At 35.1% G+C, this 21,127-nt stretch overlaps 1 protein-coding gene across 6 annotated transcripts in view; it reads right to left on the bottom strand.

Annotated features, from left to right (window-relative positions):
• CEP57L1 (centrosomal protein 57 like 1) overlaps window positions 1-21,127 on the bottom strand; it is a 72,970-nt gene that overhangs the window by 18,292 nt on the left and 33,551 nt on the right. For 2 of the 6 annotated variants that reach the window (XM_038554889.1, XM_038554887.1), the window contains 4 exons: window positions 14,922-15,004; window positions 12,669-12,834; window positions 10,262-10,441; window positions 8,803-8,924 (listed from right to left, as the gene is read on the bottom strand). In XM_038554889.1, the coding sequence (XP_038410817.1) occupies window positions 8,803-8,924; window positions 10,262-10,441; window positions 12,669-12,831 (465 nt within the window). In that variant the 5' untranslated portion in view covers window positions 12,832-12,834; window positions 14,922-15,004. The remainder of the gene's footprint in view (window positions 1-8,802; window positions 8,925-10,261; window positions 10,442-12,668; window positions 12,835-14,921; window positions 15,005-21,127) is intronic. The other 4 variants (XM_038554890.1, XM_038554888.1, XM_038554891.1 and 1 more) reach the window with 2 other exon arrangements.

Raw genomic sequence — 21,127 nt, 5'->3', positions numbered from 1 at the left:
ACCCAGTAGTGCAATTGCTGGATTGTAGCGTAGCTCTATTTTTAACTTTTTGAGGAAGCTCTACATGGTTTTCCTGAGTGACTGTACTATTTTGCATTCCCACTAACAGTGCAAGAGGGTTCCTCCTTCTCCACATCCTCTCCAACATTTGTTGTTTACTGGCTTGTTAATTTTCACCATTCTCATTGATGTGAGGGGGTATCTCATCGTGGTTTTGATTTGTATTTCCCTGATGGCAAGCGATGCAGACCATTTTCTCATGTGCTTTTTGGCCATGTGTAGGTCTTCTTTGGAGAATTGTCTGTTCATATCTTCTGCCCATTTCATGATTGGATTTTTGGTTTCCTGGATGTTGAGTTTATTAAGTTCTTTATAGACTTTGGATACCAGCCCTTTACCTGTCATTTGTAGGTTGTCTTTTAGTTTTGTTGACTGTTTCTTTCGTATGCAGAAGCTTTTTATCTTGATTAAGTCCCAATAGTTCATTTTTGCTTTTGTTTCGTCTTCATAGATGTATCCTGCAAGAAGTAACTGTGGCCAAGTTCAAAAAGGTTGTTGCCTGTGTTCTCCTCTAGCAAAAGGATTCTTGCTAGAATCCTTTGTGATGGATTCTTGTCTCACATTTAGATCTTTCAACCATTTTGAGTTTATCTTTGTGTATGATGTATGATGATCTAAGAAAATGGTTTAATTTCATTCTTCTGCACGTAGCTGTCCAATTTCCCCAACACCCATTTATTGAATAGACTGTCTTTCTTCCAGTGGATACTCTTTCCTGCTTTGTCGAATATTAGTTGACCATAGAGTTGAGTGCCCATTTCTGGGTTCTCTATTTTGTTCCATTGACCTATATGTCTGTTTTGTGCCAGTACCATACTGTCTTGATGATCATAGCTTTGTAATACAGCTTGAAATCCGGAATTGTGATGCCCCCAGCATTGGTTTTCTTTTTCAATATTCCCCTGGCTATTCGGGGTCTTTTCTGACTCCATACAAATCTCAAGATTATTTGTTCCAACTCTGTGAAGAAAGTCCATGGTATTTTGATAGGGATTGCACTGAACATGTAAATTGCCCTGGGTAGCATAGATATTTTTGCAATATTTATTCTTCCAATCGATGAGCATGGAATGTTTTTCCACCTCTTTGTGTCTTCCTCAATTTCTTTCAGAAGTGTTCTGTAGTTTTTAGGGTATAGATCCTTTACCTCTTTGGTTAGGTTTATTCCTAAGTATTTGACAGTTTGGGGTGCAATTTTAAATGAGATTGATTCCTTAATTTCTCTTTCTTCAGTCTCATTGTTAGTGTATAGAAATGCCACTGATTTCTGTGCATTGATTTTGTATCCTGCCACATTGCTGTATGAGTTCTAGCTATCTTGGGGTGGAGTCTTTTGGGTTTTCTATATACAGTATCATGTCACCTAGGCATATCATTATCAAATTGTTGAAAACCAATGATAAAGGGAAAACTTTAAAAGCAGCCTGAGAAATGATGATACATTATACACAGAAGAATGAAGATAAGAATTCTCATTAGAAACCATGAAATCCAGAAGACAACTTTGACCATACCTTTAAAGTGCTGAGAGAAAAAAAGGTTGTCAACTAGAATTTTATATGCAGTGAAAAATCCTTCATCAATAATGGTGAAATACAGACTTTTCCAGAAAAATATATGCTAAGAGAATTCCCAGCATACTTGTAAAGGAAGTACTTGTCCTGAAAATGACACCAGACATAAAATCAAACATACACAAAGAAATAAAAACATTGGAAATGGTAAAAATGTTAATAGATACATATTTCATTTTAAGTTTTCTTCAAAGAATAATTAACCCTCTAAAGCAGAATAGCAATGTATTGTGGGTTTTATAACAAACATAAATAAAATGTATGAAAACTGTAGAGCAAAGGGGGACAAGTAGAAGCATACTTAGTAAGGATTGCATATTATATTGAAATATTTTAATACTAATTCGTGGCAGACTATGGTAAGTTAAGAATACATATTCTATGCTGTACAGCAGCTACTAAAAAGAAGGAGGAGGAGAGAAGTATCAGAGGATGAGGAGAATTCAAGAAAAATTTAAAAGGAAATCACCAGAGAAGTTAGAAAATATTTTTAGCTGAATGATAATGAAAATACAAAATATCAAAATCTGTGGGATGCAGGTAAAGTAGTTTAGAGGGAACTTGATAGCTTTCATTATAAAATACAACATTTAAATGAAAGAATAAAAGTTTTAAAATCAATCATCTAAGCTTCCAACATACAAAGCTAGGGGGGAGAAAAGGAAAGAAACAGGAAAGAAATAATAAAGTGGAAATCAATTAAGAAGGAAATAACAAAAAAAATTAAAAACAAAAATACTGCTTTTTTTAAAAAAAAACAATAAAACTGATAAAAGTGATAGGTAGACTGATAACTTTAAAAAGAGGAAAATATAAATTAGCAATATCAGAAACAAAAGAAGGGACATCTTGAAAGGCACAAAAAGAAACAGAAAATTCAAGTAGCCCTATACCTGTTAAATAAATCGAATTCATAATTTAAAAACAGTCCACAAAGAAAACTACAATCCCAGATAGCTTCTGTCAAATTTGAATTCTATCACATATTTAAGGAAGAAATAATGCTAATCTTAAACAAGATCTTTCAGAAAACCGAAGAAGGAATTGTTCCCAACTAATTTTATGGAAAACAAATAAACAAATCATGGCATATCTGTATAATAAAATTCTATACAGCAATAAAAACAACAATAACAACAACAACAAAAACTATTGATATATACAACAACATGGATTAATCTAAAAGACATTATGCTAAACAAGAGAGTACATTTTCTATTATCCTATTATATAAAATTCCAGGACAAACAAAACCTCTAAGGTAAAATAAATCAGAATAGTAGCTGCCTTGTTGGGAGGTGAGGAGAGAACAGAAAATGTCCTGACAGAGATATAAGAGAATTTCTGTTATTTGGTAGGGCTATGGATTATATCAGTTTATTTATCAATAATCACTTAACTTTACACTTAAGATCTGTACATTTCACTGTATGTAAATTATATCTCAAAAAAAAACACTTAAAAACTGTTAAAAATCACTGATCTACAATATTTAGCTAGGACAGGAATTTCTAGGTTATTTTATAAGACGAAATAACCAAACTTTATAAAGTGCTTGCTCTTCTAGTTGTTGTACCCTCACTTATAAAACCCAAAATTATCAGCCTTATACATTTTTTCCAAACTGGTGGATGTGTGCCGTGTTGTGCTGTTAATCTGCATTTTCCTAGTTACTAATAAGAATGAAAATTCTTCTATAAATGTATGACCATCTGTGATTTTTTTCCTATAAAATGCCACTTTATAATTGAGCCCATTTTTCTACTGTTTTGTTACTTATGTCTTGTTTAAGAAATTTTTCTCCACCCCAAGGTCATCAAGATATTGTTCTCTATTTGCTTTTAAAAATTACAAAGTTTTGCTTTTTACATGTAAATCTTTAATCCACCTGGAATTGATTTTTTTGTGTGATGTAAGGTTGGGATCCAATTTCATTTTTTTTACCCCCTCACATAGCTAGCCAATTTTCCCAAAACCATTTACTGAAGTCTATCTTTCCCACTGATCTGCAATGGCACTCTTGCTGTATATTATTTCCATGTAAGTGAGTCTATTTCTGGTATATTTTATTCCTTTATTCTGGTTATCTATCCACATAAATATGTTAATTTTGATAGCATTACAATTTGTTTCAAGATGTAGTAGAGCAAGATTTCACCTTATTTTTCAGAATAGTTTTGTTGTTCTTGGAGCTTTGCTTTTCCATATGAATTTTGGAGTCAATTTTTATAGTTTCTTGAAAAGTCTATTAAGCACTTGACCCATTAAAATCCAGTATCTATCGGGTTGCCTGGGTGGCTCAGCGGTTGAGATCTGCCTTCGGCTCGGGTTGTGATCCTGGGATCTGGGATCGAGTCCTGCATTGAGCTCCCTGCATGGAGCCTGCTTCTTCCTCTACTTGTGTCTTTCATGAATAAAAATAAATCTTTAAAAAAAATAAAATCCAGTGTTGATACTGTTATATATATACACACATCATTTTCATTGCTTTTATTTCTTTCCTGCATCTATGACCTTCCATCTAAAATAGTTTTCCTTTTGTCTGAAAAATGTCCTTTAATGTTTCCTTTAGAATGGATCTCTTGGTAATAAATGATCTCAGTATTTGTTACTCTTTAAATGTCCTTATTTCATCTTTCTTTCTTTCTTTCTTTTTTAAATAAAGATTTTATTTATTTATTTGAGAGAGAGAGAGAGAGCACACCCACGAGAGAGCAGGAGTTGGGTGGGAGGTGCAGAGGGAGAAGGAGAAGCAGACTACCTGCTGAACAGGGAGCCCAACATCAGGCTCAATCCCAGGACCATGGGATCATGACCTGAGCTAAAGGCAGACACAACCGACTGAGCCACCCAGGTGCTCCTCATCTTTATTTCTAAAGGATGTTCTCTCCAGGTTTAGGATTTTAGATTGGCAGGTATTTTCTTTTAATACTTAACTATATCAGCCCATTGTCTTCTGAATTAAGTACTTTCAGTTAAGAAGTCAGCTGTCACTTTAATTGTTGTCCCTTTGAAGGTAATCTTTCCTCCCAGTAGCTTTTAAGATTTTATGCTTGTCTTATTATTTATTCTGAGGTGTCTAGGTATATATTTCTTTTTATTTATCCTGATTTAGTTTTATAGGTTTTATAGAATTGGTTTTTTTGAATCTGTGGTGCGATTTTTTAAATCCATTTTTAAAAATTCTCAGTCGCTATCTCTTCAAATGTTGCGTCTGTCCCATTCTCTCTCCTTTCCTATCAGAACTCCAAAGACTTAAGTTTGACTTTCTCACTCTAGCTTATGCCTCTTGCTCTCTCTTCTAAATTTACTCTCATTTTGCCTCTTGGTGAGCAGGATGATTTTGCCCTCTAGTTCACTAATTATCTCTTCCAGTCTACTGTTAGAGTCATCTATTCAGTTCTAAATTTCAGATACTATATTTTTCAGTTCCATAATTTTTATTTGATTCTTTCTCAAATCCGTTTTGCCATTTTATGGTTTCCAATGCTTTCCTGAAAATGCCAATCTTGTTTTTTATCTCCTTGATTATAAAAAGTATAATTGTTTTATTTTACTTTTAAAGATTTTATTTATTGATTGATTTGAAAAAAAAGAGTGGGAGGAGGGGTGGGGGGAGAGGGAGAGACTCTATGCTCAGCTTGAAGCCCCATGCAGGAATTAATCTCATGACACTGAGATCATGATTTGAGCTGAAACCAAGAGTCAGACACTTAACTGACTGAGCCACCTGGGTGCCCAAGAATAATTGTGTCTTTCAGAGCCAGCACCCAGTTGGAACTAACTTGTAAGTGGTTACATAGTCTGTTATAAATGCTATTTCTTTTCATAGTGTCTTCTTCAAGTAAAATTTATTTAAATCCTAGCCAATATAGAGCATAACATTAGTTTCAGGAGCACAATAGTGATTGCCAAACAGTTCCACGTATCACCTGGTACTCATCACAACAAATGTACTCCTTTATCCCCAAAACCTATTTTATCTATCCCCCCACCTACCTCCCTTCTGGTAACCATCAATTTGCTCTCTATAGTGTCTGTTTCTTGATTCTGTCTCTCTCTCTTTTCCCTTTTTGTCTCTTAAATTCCATATATGAGTGAAATCATATAGTATTTGTCTTTCTTTGACCAGCTTATTTCACTTGCATTATACTCTCTAGTTCATCCATATCATTGCAAATGTCAAGATTTCATTCTTTTTCATGGCCAAGTAATGGTCCATTGTGTGTGTGTGTATGTGTGTGGGTATACATACACACATATCTTTATCTATGAGTTGATGGGCAGTTGAGCCGTTTCCATAGTTTGGCTATTGTAGATAATGCTGCTATAAACGTTAAGGTGCACGTACCCCCTTAAATCACCATTCTTGTATCCTTTGGGTAAATACCTAGTAGTGTGATTGCTGGATCATAGGGTAGTTCTATTTTTAACTTTTTGAGTAACCTCCATACTCATTTCCACAGTAGCTGCACCAGTTTGCATTCCCACCAACAGTACATAAGGGTTCCCCTTTTTCCACATCCTCCCCAACACCTGTTTCTTATGTTTTTGATTTTATCCATTTTGACAGGTGTGAGTTGAATATCTCATTGTAATTCTGATTTGTATTTCCCTGATGATCAGTGATGTTGAGGATCTTTTCACGTGTTTTGGCCATCAGGATGTCTTCTTTGGAAAAATATTTATTCATGTCTTCTACCCATTTTTAATTGGATTATTCTTTTTTTGGAGTGTTGAGTTTCATAAGTTATTTATATATTTTGGTTACTAAACCTTTATCAGATATGTCATTTGCATGGCACCTAAGTGACTCAGTAGGTTAAGTGTCTGCTTTCCGCTTGGGTCATGATCCTGGGGTCCTTGGATTGAGCCCTACATTGGGCTCCTTGCTCAGTGGGAAGCCTGCTTCTCCCTCTGCCTTTGCCACTCCCCCTGCTTCTGTTCTCTCTTGCTCACTCTCTCTCTCAAATAAATATGTAAAATCTTTAAAAAAAATATGTCATTTGCAAATATCTTCTCCCATTCTGCCAGTTGCCTTTTAGTTTCGTTGACGGTTTCCTTTGCTATGCAAAGCTTTTTATTTTGATGAAGTCCCAATAGTTTATTCTTACTTTTGTCTCCATTGCCTCAGGAGACATATCTAGAAAGAAGTTGCTACAGTCAATGTCAAAGGGGTTACTGCCAATGTTCTCCTCTAGGATTTTAATGGTTTGTCTCACATGTAGGTCTTTAATCTATTTTGCATTAATTTTTGTGTTTGGTGTAAGAAAGTGGTCCAGTTTCATTGTTTTGCATGTTGCTGTCCAGTTTTCCCAACACCATTTGGTGAAGACACTGTTTTTTTTCCATTGGATATTCTTTCCTGCTTTGTCGAAGATTAATTAACCATACAGCTGTGGGTTCATTTCTGGGTTTGCTACTTTGTTCCATTGATCTATGTGTCCATTTTTGTGTCAGTGCCAACTGTTTTGATCACTATAGCTTTGTAATGTAACTTGAAGTACAGAATTAGGATGCCTCCAGCTTTGCTTTTCTTTTTCAAGATTGCTTTGTTATTCAGGTGTCTTTTGCAGTTCCATACACATTGTGGGATTGTTTATTCTAGCTCTGTGAAAAATGCTGTTGGTATTCTGTTAGTGTGTACATTAAATGTGTAGATTGCTTTGGGTAGTATAGGCATTTTAACATTTTTTCTTACAATGAACATGGGATGTCCTTCCATTTCTTTGTGTCTTCTTCAATTTCTTTCATCAGTGTTCCAGCAAGGTAGAAGTCAAACTTTCCCTAAATACAGATGACACAACATTCTATACAGAAAACCCAAAAATGCCACCAAAAAACTGCTAGAACTGATTAATGAATTCAGTGAAGTTGTAGGATACATAACCAATGTACAGAAATCTGTTGCATTTCTTTGTCTTTTAAATTTTTTTTATTTGAGTAGGCTCCTTGTCCAATGTGAGCCCCATGTGAGGCTTGAACTCAGAACTCTGAAATCAAGACCTGACCTTTGAGATCAAAGTTGGACCTTCAACCAACTGAGCCACTCAGGTGCCCTGTTATATTTCTATACACCAATAATGAAGCAGTGGCAGAAAGAGAAATTAAGCAATCAATCCCATTTACCATTGCACCAAAAACAGTAAGATACCTAGGAATAAACCTAACCAAACAGGTGAAAGAACTGTACTCTGAAAACCATAAAACACTAAAGAAAGTAACTTTTGTAGTAGCTTAACTCCTTCTGCCTGGTTATGTCTGATTGAAAGTTTCTCACTGTATCAAAGAAATGTTTGTAGAAATAATTTGAGGTCCCCAGGAACATTAGCTGTTCAGGATCACTTCAATCCAATTTTAGGGACTAAGATTTTCTGGGTTACTCTGATAGAGTTGTAATTTGGGTTGTTTTCCTTCTTGATCACCTTTACAAAGCAGTCAGAGCACAAGAGATTTATCAGGGTTCCTATTCTTGGTAGACCCTGGAATCTACTGTTAGTTTCTTAAGCCCTATAAACTTTTAAAAGCATTATTTAGGGGTACCTGGGTGGCTCAGTTGGTTAAGCATCTGCTTTTGGCTCAGGTCATGATCCCAGGGTCCTGGGATTGAGTCTACATTGGGCTCCCTGCTCAGTGGGAAGTCTGTTTCTCCTCATCTCTCTGCCCCTCCCCCTATTATATGCACGTATGTGCATGCATATGCTCTCTGCTATCTTTCTCTTTCCAATAAATAAATAAAATCTTTTAAAACAAGCATGATTTAGCTTCTCAATGGACTCTTCTGGAATCAGAAATTCCCTAAGAAGATGGGGCCTGAAACCAACCTCTCTGAAGGTCAATCTCTTTGGATTTAAATACACACATAGATTTTGAATTGGTGATTTTCATCACTTCGTTAATTCTCCAATGCCTTTATATATTTTTCCCTTTTCTTCCTTTCTTTCTCCCTCCCTGTGTCCTTTCCTTCCTTCCTCTTTGATACCTTGCCTAGTTTTCTTGTTTTTCTCTACAGAAAGCTTGGTCCAAATGACGTAGTCTGCTTCACTGTAAGTGGAAATCTCCTCAATACAACTTCCTATCCTACTTAAGATTATAATACAATTTTCCCATGACATTAAATATTCTTCAAAATAATATTAAATTATATTCCTATAGAAAATATGTTTACCTGTTGTTCTAGGATCATATTCTTCTCTCGCTCTACATTGAGAACCATTCTCTTTGTATATTCTAGTTGCTTCTCTAGAAGAGTACAGCGAGACTGGGCTGAGCTTAACTGTATAGTAATATCTGTGAAAAAGCAAAAGTAATAATGTGTTATCACATAAATCAGAGATTTGGTTATCACAAGAAATACATTATATAAATCCAATCAAGAACTAAAAGTTTAAGGATTCTTTAGTTCTTTTTTTTTTTTTTTAAGATTTATTTATTTTATTCAGCGTGAGAGAGAGACTGAGAGGCAGAGACACAGGCAGAGGGAGAAGCAGGCTCCATGCAGGGAGCCCGACATAGGACTCAATCCCAGATCCCCAGGATCACACCCCAGGCTGCAGGCGGCGCCAAACCGCTGCACCACTGGGGCTGCCCGGATTCTTTAGTTCTAAGTACTGACTCTGTAAGAGCTGTGGACATACATTTTGTGAATATCTCATTAACTGAATATAACTAGTTTAACATTGTCTTCCCCTAAAGACTCAAAGAGCAAACTTCTGCTTTCAGTGAGATTCAGTGACTTGTGGAGTGATAAAAGTCCTGGCTATTCTTGGGAAATGACATCATCTGGAAAAATAGAGGACCTAAAGTCTCTTTCCTATCAATATATTTTTCTCTTTCAGGAAACTCAGGTATATGCATTCTTCCATTCCCATTTCCTCTGCTCCTGACTATTGACAGCATAATTTCCTAAGCTGTAAGCAACCTCTTTCTAATCCTTTAACTTTTTACTTTCCTTAGTTCTTTCTTTCACTTTTGTCCATTTATCTCAGAAAAAATTTTTCTCATTTCTTCACTCTATTTATAAGTTGAAACACAAACTTGAACCTTATTTATCAGGATGAATGTAGTAAAAGGAAAAAGAAAGCCATATATTATGAAGTAAAAATTATATAAAGAACTTACGTTCTAAATCTCTAAAACTTATGTCCAGATGTCCTTTTTGTAAATTCTACAGAAACCTCTACTTACTATTTCCTCTAATTAATCTTTCAAGTTAATCAAAGTTTTTATTTATTTTTATGGTTTCTGTATTTAATTACTAGTGTTGCTTTATATTTTCAAATTTTAAAAACCAATGTTGACTGAAAATATAAAGTATTTCAATTATATTATGGGTAAAACTAGATTTTGTTGGTATTCTGAAAATATTCTAATTTCTAAACACAATTTGTCTAAAAACTTAATTTTTCTTTTAATCTCAAGAATTTACAAACTGGAATAAAATGTAATAGAAGTAAGCTCAAAATGATATCCATTTAATGCAAATATCAAATTATCTGTGAAAAAGGCCTCAAGGTTTGAATATATATAAGAATAAAGAATTTGAGTAAATCTTAGACTGGGCTTATTATTTTCAAGTTGTAAACTCTGATAACTCCTTGTTTGTGAGAGCTATGAGATTTCCTCACCCTTTTTCTGCTTTATCAGTTCCTGGTGTGCCAAATTTCTCTCATTTGTTTCTTTCTCCAAGGCCTTTTTATATTCTGCTGCTTCTCTGGAGAGAATGTTTAGGTTATCTTCAGCTTGTGTTCTCTCCAATTCTAAACGATGAATCTTTTCCTGAAGAGTTTTTAAGGCTAACATAAGAGCTGTTGAAAAAAAATTTGCTTGTTACTTCAGTGAAAATTTGTGAACACTTAGTACACTTATTGCTTATTAGTAGCAATAAAAGTGAACACTATATTTTTGTTAGTGAGCCAGAAAAACATATAAGCAATATATATCCCCCCTCCCCAAATCACTAAAACTCTACAGAGGGACAAACTTTTCCAACATATCCTCCAAAAACAGTATATTTATGATTATATTTAGTTATTTTCTAGATTTGAGACAACTAATAATCAAAATTTAATTCAATAAAATAACTATCTTCAAATAATGTACAGCCTAGGAGTCATAAGAATCTGAGTATGGATAAAGAAAATGAAGATATAGTATCACTCATTGACAAGGAAATTTAGGTTTAATGTTAAAGCTGTTTTTCAGTTCTTGATATTTTTAGTTTTAGTTAAATCACAAACACTTATTGTTTCTTTGTCTAAGATATAGTACTAATAATCAGAACATATGTGTTACAATACAACTTCTTCCACCAGAAAAAAAAAAAATTATAACCTAGTGATTTAACTCATGTCAGGCTTGAAAGATTTTAAGTGGTATATACATACTACTGTGATTTTGATTTAGCTATATTAATATCATCATGATTCAGGTAAGTTCAGAGTTATAAAATTTTCAAATAACACTTTCTATTCAGTTATAACTTCAAACCAGAAAACTAGAGAGGAATGGAATATAAGTAAATGTTATAGGTTAATTTTCCTATGCCAGCATACCTTGCTTTATTGTGCTTCACTTTGTTGCACTTCACAGATAACATTTTTTATAAATTGAAGGTTTGCGGCAATCCTATGCTGAGTAAATTTACTAGCACCATTTTCCCAAAAGCATTTGCTTATTTCATGTTTCTGGGTCACATTCTGGTAATTCTTGCAATATTTCAAACTTTTCATTATTAATATATTTGCTTAGGAGATCTGTGATCAGTGATTATGACTCACTGAAAACTCAGATGATCTTAATATTTTTAGCAATAAAGTATTTTTTAGTTATGATATGTAGCGCATTGTTTTTTTTTTTTTGAGAGACAATGCTATTGCACAATTAATGGTCTACAGTATAGTCCAAATGTAACTTTTTTATGCATTGGGAAACCAAAAAATTCATTTGTCTCAGTTTCTTGTGATATATATTCATTTTATTGTGCTGGTCTGGAACCGAATCCACAGTACCTCCAAGGTATGCCTGGAGTATTATATCCAATTAGAAATAGGTTTGCTAGAGATTACTATTTGGTTCTTTTTTTTTTTTACAAATGAGATAAAGAAATTATATTTATTGCTCTTTAGATACGCAATACCTGGTTTGCTGATTTGGAATATTTCTTGTGAATTTTTTACTTCACAAAGCAAGTCTATTTATTAGTGCTAACCATTATTACAGAATATTAAAAAACAATGTGATAACCAGCATCTTAGAAGGTAATTTGTATGACATAGGTATGCCTGAAGTTATAAATGTTTTCCTAATTTAATTCTGAGATCCTCCTAAATTTATGTTTTCAACACTACAATACTTGTATTTTGTAGTTACTCCAATGTACTAGCTTCCCAAGGAATTTTCAAGGGTAATTTTGGAAACAGGCAATTTCTGAATTTAATCCTTGAATAAGATACAACTTTACTTAATTCACTAGTATTTTAATCATATAGTTTAGAAGGATTCCAAATCTGACTTTTTAGGTCAAAGAGTATTTTCCTATTTTCTCATGATATTTTAGGATAAATTTGTAATATGTGTCTAGTTGGTTAATTTTCATCTTTTTAAAAAAAGATTTTATTTACTTATTTCACAGAGAGAGAGAGGGAGAGCATGAGCAGAGGGCAGAGGGGAGGGGCACAAGGAGAGGGAGAAGTAGACTCCCCACTGAGCAGGGAGCCCAATGTGGGGCTTGATCCCAGGACCCTGGGACCATGACTTGACGGAAGGCAGATGCTTAACAGATTGAGTGAGCTACCCAGATGCCCCTGGTTAATCCTCATCTCATAGCTCAAGAAGCCAAAATAAAAAATGTTAAACAACTTATCCATGGTTATAGAAACTTTAATCAACATCGTCAAAACTAATAGTTTTTTTAAACTAATAGTTTTATTAAGATTAAACACACAATCATATTATTTTTTACATACAAACATAGTTTTATATAACATATTTCATATCATTCTAATTCTAAATATTATTTTATATTAGACTTACCTTGGCTATTTGGACTATGAAGCATTTTAGGAGAGGTACCTTCGAAGTTTGCATAGTGGGGAGTCTGAGAGGATTCATTATTCTGGGTAAATGATGGAAAAAACACTCTTTCTGGAGGTTTAAGATAGCTTCCGACTATACTATGCATTAATTCAGAATCCATTATCTGTAGAGAATAAAGGACTAATGTAGTATGGTATCATTCTTTCATATTTAAATGACAAAAATATTAGACAAAAATTCAAGTGAAACAACATAAATACATATCATATACTGTGAAGTTGTTTCTTTATGAAATTAATCATCACAAATTCAACTATAATAACTCAACAATACAAGGAAGAAAAATGACTATTTACTATATAAATAGTATGGACAATTCTGCTGATTTTCAGTGAACACATGCTCTGGAGTGAGCACTAATTATATGGGTGGTGTGAATTTACTGGTTTCTCAGTTGATCATAAATTCATATACCTCTCCTCATCTAAGTATCTCTCTACAAACAGTATAACTCTAGGGTTCTTAGGGAAAATATAAATTTTAAAAGACAACATAGCTTTGAAACACAGGCCACCTATATAATCCAATCCTCGAAGACTGATTTTTTTTTTTTTTTTTAATTTTTATGATAGTCACACAGAGAGAGAGAGAGAGAGGCAGAGACACAGGCAGAGGGAGAAGCAGGCTCCATGCACCGAGAGCCCGATGTGGGATTCGATCCCGGGTCTCCAGGATCGCGCCCTGGGCCAAAGGCAGGCGCCAAACCGCTGTGCCACCCAGGGATCCCCAAGACTGATTGTTGAACTCCAATGTACTGTCTTCCTAAGGAATTTTCAAGAGTAATTTTGGATATGTCAGTCTCTGAGTGGTTGTGGAACCTAATGCAGGGCTCAAACTCATGATCATGAAATCAAGACCTGAGCCAAGATCAAGAGTTGGACACTTAAACAACTGAGCCACCCAGGTGCCCCAGTGCACCAGCATTCTAATCATAGTTTAGAATAGTTCTAAATCTGAAGAACCTGAAACAGCTTTATTTTGGCATTCTGGGAGGTTTTATTTAATTTTAATTTTTTATTTTTTAGGAGAGTTTTAGCAGATAATTTTTTGTCTAACTTTCCCCAAATCATTTATTTTTCTTTCTGTAATTTAAATACTTTAGAAAAGGAGTCCCTTGGTGGCTTAGTTGGTTAAGTGTCCAACTCTTGATCTCAGCTCAGATCGTGATCTCAGGGTTGTGAGATTGAGCTCTGCGGATGGGCTCTGCACTAAGCTTGGGGTCTTGTTTGAGATTCTCTCTCTCCCTCTCTCTCTCTGCCCCTGCTCCCCTCTCTCCCTCCCTTAAAAAATGAAATAAAAATAAATTGAATATATTAGAAATGTATTCTACTTAAAGATTCTAATCAATGTTAATTAAATTCATAACCACATTGGAAGAAACAGTAATAATTGTTCACACAAAAAACAATTCTTTAAAATGTGAATTTAGGGGTGCCTAGGTGGCTCAGTCACTTAAGCATCTGGCTCTTAATTTTAGCTCAGGCCATGATCTCAGGATCATGAGATCAAGCCCTGTGGTGGGCTCTGTGCTCAGCATGAAGTCTGCTAGTCCCTTTCCTTCCCCCTCTGCTCCTCCCCTGTTGGGACAGGTTCTCTTTCTCTAAAATAAATAAAATCTTTAAAATGTAAATTTAGAATTCCATTATATAATTAGCCTATTTTAGTTTTTGAGAACTGCACATTTTCAGTGATTTTACTACCTTCCCAGTTCATAAGGCAAAGAAAGACATTTCCCATGACTGTATTTCCTGGGAGGGTACAGAATATACTTCATTCAGTAGGCTTTCCTACTTTAGCCACTGCCATGATTGGCTGTCTTGAGGATGTTCTGATTTGTCTATTTTGCAAGTTATATAACCTATGGGCACCTGAGTAGTTCAGTCAGTTGGGCATCCTGCTCTTGATTTCGGCTCAAGTCATGATCTCAGGGTCATGGGATCAAGCCCTGTGTTGAGCTCTAAGCTCAGCAGGGAGTCTGCTTGAGATTCTCTGCCCTCACCCTCCCCTCTTTGCCCCTCCCTCCCATTCACACACACATACTCTCTCTAAAATAAAAATAAATAAATCTTAAAAAAATAAAAATAAAAGTTAAATAGTCTAGGAAGTGTTGCTAGAATATTTGATGCTCTTTGCTCTTGAGAAGCAATCATTTTTTGCTATTGTTATTCGTACCATCTACCATTTACTAACCAGGTCTCCATCCCTCCAGGTTTTTGCTGCTCAGATACTGGCTGCTCCCCATGGGAGACTGCATCTATCTAAGTTGCTGTTTCCTCGAAAAACAAGAGAACAAAGTTAGTCACAGCTGGCTCACAATGAAGCAGAGGTAGGATCCCAAAGTACAGAGGTTCTGAACAGGGATGTACATCTTCATAAAGAGGTATGTGGCTGAAGCTGGAATTACTCAAGATATCTCAGTTTTCGGCTCCTGGTGAGTTTCTCCAATAATAAGAAGAGTGAAATTTTGCCATTGGTCACTATACCCTGAGGTCCTCGGGAGGATTCTGCTTCCTTTTTACCAAATATAATATTTGTTTTACAAACTGGATTTTGCACCAGTTAAAAAATAAATTCAAATTTGAGGTTTTTAATGTAAATGAAATGACTACTTAGAAGATAATATGCCAATAAGTTAAAAATTAGACTAAAGTTTATTTAAATGTGTAAAAACATCTTAAAGTGGGCATAGGCAGAATAACAATCCACTGGTGGGTGAAGAAAAAGAAAGGAAGCAGTAAAGAAATGAGAGAAGACATGCTATGATGCTCAGAGGACGTCACTGTAATAAAGGTCCCAGTTTAACCCTTGCAATCTAGTCCTTTGTTATAAACAAGTGCCTAAGACCACTAGAAGTTTATTTACATAAAGAACTTTGGCATTCTAGGAGAAAATCTCACTCTGAAGATGGAAGAAGTATAGAAAGCTTGACCCAAAGTCAAAGCCTTACTTGATGGAGGAAAGGAGATGACCACCGTGGTGGTCATTCTTATTCATCCCTGATCCAGTCCCACGGACCCACATGTTGGTGTTAGGAAGGGAGAGGACTGTAAATAAAAACTGAGAAATATTTCACCAATATTTCTATAAAAGATTGGGGCATTAACTGTCCTGCCTTGTATGGAATGCTATATTCCAATAAAGAGGAAATTTGCTAGAGACCACTAACAGTTTTGGCATTTTGAGGTCTCTGTGCATTGTTCATACTGTTCAGCAAGAGAGAGAGAGCAGCTGAAAGGAATATATTCATGGGCATGTATGACAGAAATTTCTAGAGAAAAAAAATTCTGAAAATAAAGAGAGCTGCCTAAGCCCCAACCTCCAAGGATTCTGACATGTCTGGTACGGAGCCTAGCTGTAGATCATTAAAAAGACCTCAGGAAATCTTGTGGAGTATTTCAGAGGATTTGCAAGTGGGGCAAAAGGCTGTGAAATGTGGGCCTCATTTGCATCAATAATCTGGTAAAGTGTAGGGAAACTCAAGTTATAACTAGAACCATTAATGACAGCTTGTATACAACCAGGGAAATTACCCATTTTCTCTATGGTATATAAAATTAAGATACCTTCATGGGCTACAACTAAGGAGCCACTGCATAAAGAATTACCACCCCCCCCCCCCAAAAAAAAACTGTGCTAGACACAAATACTGTACTGCAAAGCCTTTTAACTCATTCTTTAAGAAGCAATTGTTCCAAAATGGTCCTTTTTAACAACCAGCATCTATTCCTGCTAGTGGCTGAATATGCCATCATTTCTGCATAAACCTATAGGACTACTAGAGAGGCGGCATTAGGAGACAGAGATACTACAATGGGTTCTAGGAATGGGGTACTCTGTTTCCTATACTGCTAAATTTTGTTGTTAGTGTTGTTTTTGAGAGAGAGCGAGAGCAAGAGCAAGAGAGAGAGAGAGAGAGAGAGAATGTGTGTGTGAGATAGGGGCAGAGGAAGAGAGAGAATCTTAAGCACAAAGCCCAATGTGAGGCTCGATCCGACCACCCTGAGATCATGACCTTAGCCAAAACCAGGAGTTGAACACTTAACCAACTGAGTCACCCAGGCACCCCCCCCATACTACTAATTCTTTCAAGTTTAGATTTTTCCTTAGTGAAACTAGAGAAAGATCAACAGCTATTTCATTTACCTGGTTTTCTTTGTGTATGCATCTAGGTTAGCTTACCTTAAGAGTAAACTCAGTAAAAGTTTAAACTAACTGTATTTTATTTTTAATATATAGCACTTTAAAAAGTACTATAACTATTGAGTAGGATAATTTGTGGTTACAGAACTTGCCTTATAGATACCCTAATAGATATTACAAACTTATAGTATACATCTAAAATGTTAAGACAGTGATATAAAAACCAACTGATCAGTGGAAACTAGTACATATAAGAGTTTAACATAAATACTTCCATGGGTTTACTCCATGTTTGTTGATTAAATAAATGTTAGAAAAATTTTAGGAAAAAGAATATAGCTAAACCTTTATCTTACTCCATACATCAATGGAAATTTCAAATATTTCATAGAGCCAGCCAATAATTAAAAACTTCAAAAATTATTTAAAAAAAATGAATAGCTAAAATAATCTTAGAAACAGTAAGGTGTTTCACATTTAAAACTATGGTAAAAATAGGGACGCCTGGGTGGCTCGGGAGTTGTGCATCTGCCTTTGGCTCAGGGCGTGATCCTGGAGTTCCTGGATCGAATCCCACATCGGGCTCCCTGCAGGGAGCCTGTTTCTCCCTCTGCCTAAGTCTCTGCCTCTCTCTGTGTCTCTCATGAATAAATAAATAAAATCTTTATTTTATTTTTTTAAAATAAAATCTTTAAAAAAAACTATGGTAAGAATAAAAGATACAAAGGCTAAATTAAAATTCATACTATAAAATATAAAAATTACAAACAAAAGTGAAAGGCAAAAGAATTCAAAAGAGGGACACCTGGGTGGCTCAGTCAGTTAACCCTCTGACTCTTGATTTTGGCTCAGGCCATGATCTCAGGGTTGTAAGATCAGTCTCTGTGCTCAGTGGGGAGTTTGCTTTCTCTCCTTCTCCCTTTACTCCCCTCTCTTCTCCCCCACTCATGTGCTCTCTCTTTCTCCAAAACAAATTAATATATCTTAAAAAAAAGAATGAGAAAGAAAATATTTATAATGAAGGACAAAGGGTTAATATTGCTAATATAGAAAAAGCTTTTATATAAATAAATTATATAAATCTAGTATATAACACCATAATAGAAAAATGCCAAAAGATTACAAGTCAATTTACAGAAAAACGTAGCCAATAAAAAAATAAATCTTAGCAATAATGAAAGAAAAGCAGTTATATCCAGTTATAAAAGTAACCTTTGGAGTTTGACCTCAGTTCAAATCCTGGACCTGCCACTTACCATCTTTCTGACTTTCAGAAAAACTTTTACTTTTCTGGGTCTCAATTTCCTTCTCTACATAATTAGAATGTATCTCATAGGGTGCTATAATTAGATAAGATAGTGTATATAAAACACTCAATTTATGTCTGCAGAATATGCACTTTCTATGAGCAAAATATGTATTTGATAAATGACAGCCATATTTATTTTAAAAAAACATATTTCCAATGAATTATAATGGAATGGGACAGAATTAAACCTAGTAGAAAACAGAGTGTGTCTCATGTGGTAAAGGTAAAATCAACCCATATTTATTTTAAAAGAAAACAAGGAAATACCATTCTTTTACATTTCAAAGTTCTTTTAAGGGCACAAAAATAGGCCAAAGGTCTAGAATAGTCAGAACACTTTTGAAGAACAATAGTATAAAGAAATTTGTCCCGTCACTTATCAAGACTTAACATGAAACAAAAATAATTGAAGCGGTGTTACAGTTAAGAGGGACAGATGAATAGACTAATAGAACACAATAGCTTAGAAAAAGATCAAACCTTTGTAATAACTTGATAAATGACAAAAGTAGAACTTCGTATCAGTGGAGAACAGCTGGCCTATAATTGGTGATTACTGGCCTATAATTGGTGACAATCAGGCCAACTGATCTTCAAAATTTAAAAACTGGATCCCCATTTCAAACTATATAAAAATTAAATCCATATGTGTTAAAAACTAAAATGTAAAAAGCAGTATATCTGGGAGAAAATGTTTTTAACAGCTTGGGTTACAAAGGCTTTTTAAAACATGAAACAAAAGTCCCTATTAAGTGAGAAGATTAATTTAACATTAAAAAATATATATCATAAAATACCATTACAAAGGTGAAAAGAAAATCCATAGCCTGAGAGAGGATATCTACATGAATATAGCTAACAAATGATTAAGAAAATAAGATATAAAATCCTACAAATTAAATTTTTAAAGATAACATACCCAATAAAAAAGGGACAAAAGTTATTCATTGAACAACTGTGCAGTAGTGAAAAAGAATGAACTAGACAGCAACATGTACCCTCATGGACAAATCTTAAAAACATGATGAAGGAGGGGATCCCTGGGTGGCTCAGTGGTTTAGCGCCTCCCTTCAGCCCGGGGCGTGATCCTAGGGTCCAGGGATCAAGTCCCGCATCGGGCTCCCTGTGTGGAGCCTGCTTCTCCCTCTGCCTGTGTCTCTGCCTCTCTCTCTCTCTCTCTCTCCCCCTGTCTCTCATGAATAAATAAATAAAATCTTAAAAAAAAAACATGATGAAGGAAAAAAAGGATATGCGGAAGAATATGTTCAATATATCAGGCATGTAAAAATAGTATTACAAATTATTACACATACATATTCATATGTATCAAAGTATAAAGACAAGCAAAAGATAATACCAAAATCAGAATGGTAGTTAAGAGGGTGAGAGTACAAAGAGGTGATTAGAGCGGGGCATTCAGGTGTTGGTTATACAGTTTAGTGAATCTTCTTTTTTTTTTTTGAATCTTTTTATATAACTGACTTTATTTTTAAAAATTTTAGAAAATAGCAATTTAAATATAGAGCATTCTTGCTACTCTGCAAACTTGACAATGGCCAACTTGTATTGAATTCTTGCTGTGATTTGAGGCCCTGTACATGCAGTATCTCATCTAAAGCGTTTAACTATTCTATGTGGTAGGTATTATTATTACTATTATTTTCATTTTATAAATAAAGAGGCAGAGAGGTCACTCAAGGTCATACAACTTGCAAGTAGTGGAGCCAGGATTTAAACCTAGCCATTTCAATTCCAAAGCCTAGGGCAGCCCAGGTGGCTCAGCGGTTTAGGGCCGCCTTCAGCCCAGGGTGTGATCCTGGACACCTAGGATCGAGTCCCACACCAGGCTCCCTGCATGGAGCCTGCTTCTCCCTCTGCCTGTGTCTCTGCCTCTCTCTTTGTCTCTCATGAATGAATAAATAAAATCTTAAAAAAAAAAAAATTCCAAAGCCTTGATTCTTAATCACTATGTTAAATAGCCCAGAGTTTACGGACATTTGCAGTTAGCCAGGTGTGAGATGATGATGTTGCATTTGGGTGGTGACAAATGGAGATGAAGAGAGTGTATAGAAGCAGGATGTATCTTGAAGATGTAAGTAATGAACTGGATGATTAGAGGAAATCATCCTCTAAGAGGAAAAGGGAGAGATCAAGTTTTCTAGCTTAAATAACTGGGTAGATGATAGTGCCATTTATTTAAAAAAAAAACTAAGACAATAGCTAATACTCATATAGTACTGATATGTGTCAAATGCTAGTCTGAGTGTGAGACATCCAAGATAAGACATGAAATAGGTAGTTTCACAGAAGAGTCTAAAGGTTGGAGGAGAGGTCTAGTATAGAAATATAAATAATTGCATTATCAGCATATGGATGGTATAGAAAATAGAAGTCACTAAAAAGGAAGAGTATAAATAGAAAAGATTTAAGATAAGGAAAACAAGAGAAAGGAAACCTATAAGGGGAAAAGAATCAGAAAAGCATGATGTCAGAAATGAAGAGAGGAGACTATTTCAAGAAGGAAGGAGTCGTTTATTTTTTTTTTAAGATTTTATTTATTTATGTATTCATGAGAGACACACAGAGAGAGAGGCAGAGACTCAGGCAGAGGGAGAAGCAGGCTCCATGCAGGGAGCCCAACGATGGACTCGATCCCTGAACTCCAGGATCAGGCCCTGGGCCCAAGGCAGGCACTAAACCGCTAGCCACCCAGGGATCCCCAAAGGAGTAGTTTAGATTAAAAAAAAAGTCAACCAATTTTGAAGAGGAAGAGACTACTGATGGTATAATGTAAGAACTGAAGACAGTTCCAAAGGCCCCATACTAAAATGGCATGTAGAGGAAGAGAAACTAGCAAAGACATAGAAATTTTATTCGAATTAGGATGTCCTTTTACAGAGAACTTCAATTACCTGCCTTAAAATCATACAGCACTCATAAATTGTGT

This window comes from Canis lupus, chromosome 12 (genome assembly GCF_011100685.1).
Source record: "Canis lupus familiaris isolate Mischka breed German Shepherd chromosome 12, alternate assembly UU_Cfam_GSD_1.0, whole genome shotgun sequence".
NCBI classification, from domain to species: Eukaryota; Metazoa; Chordata; class Mammalia; order Carnivora; family Canidae; genus Canis; species Canis lupus.
The sequence above is the reverse complement of the archived record's forward strand: the minus strand, read 5'-3'. Positions and strand labels throughout refer to the sequence as shown.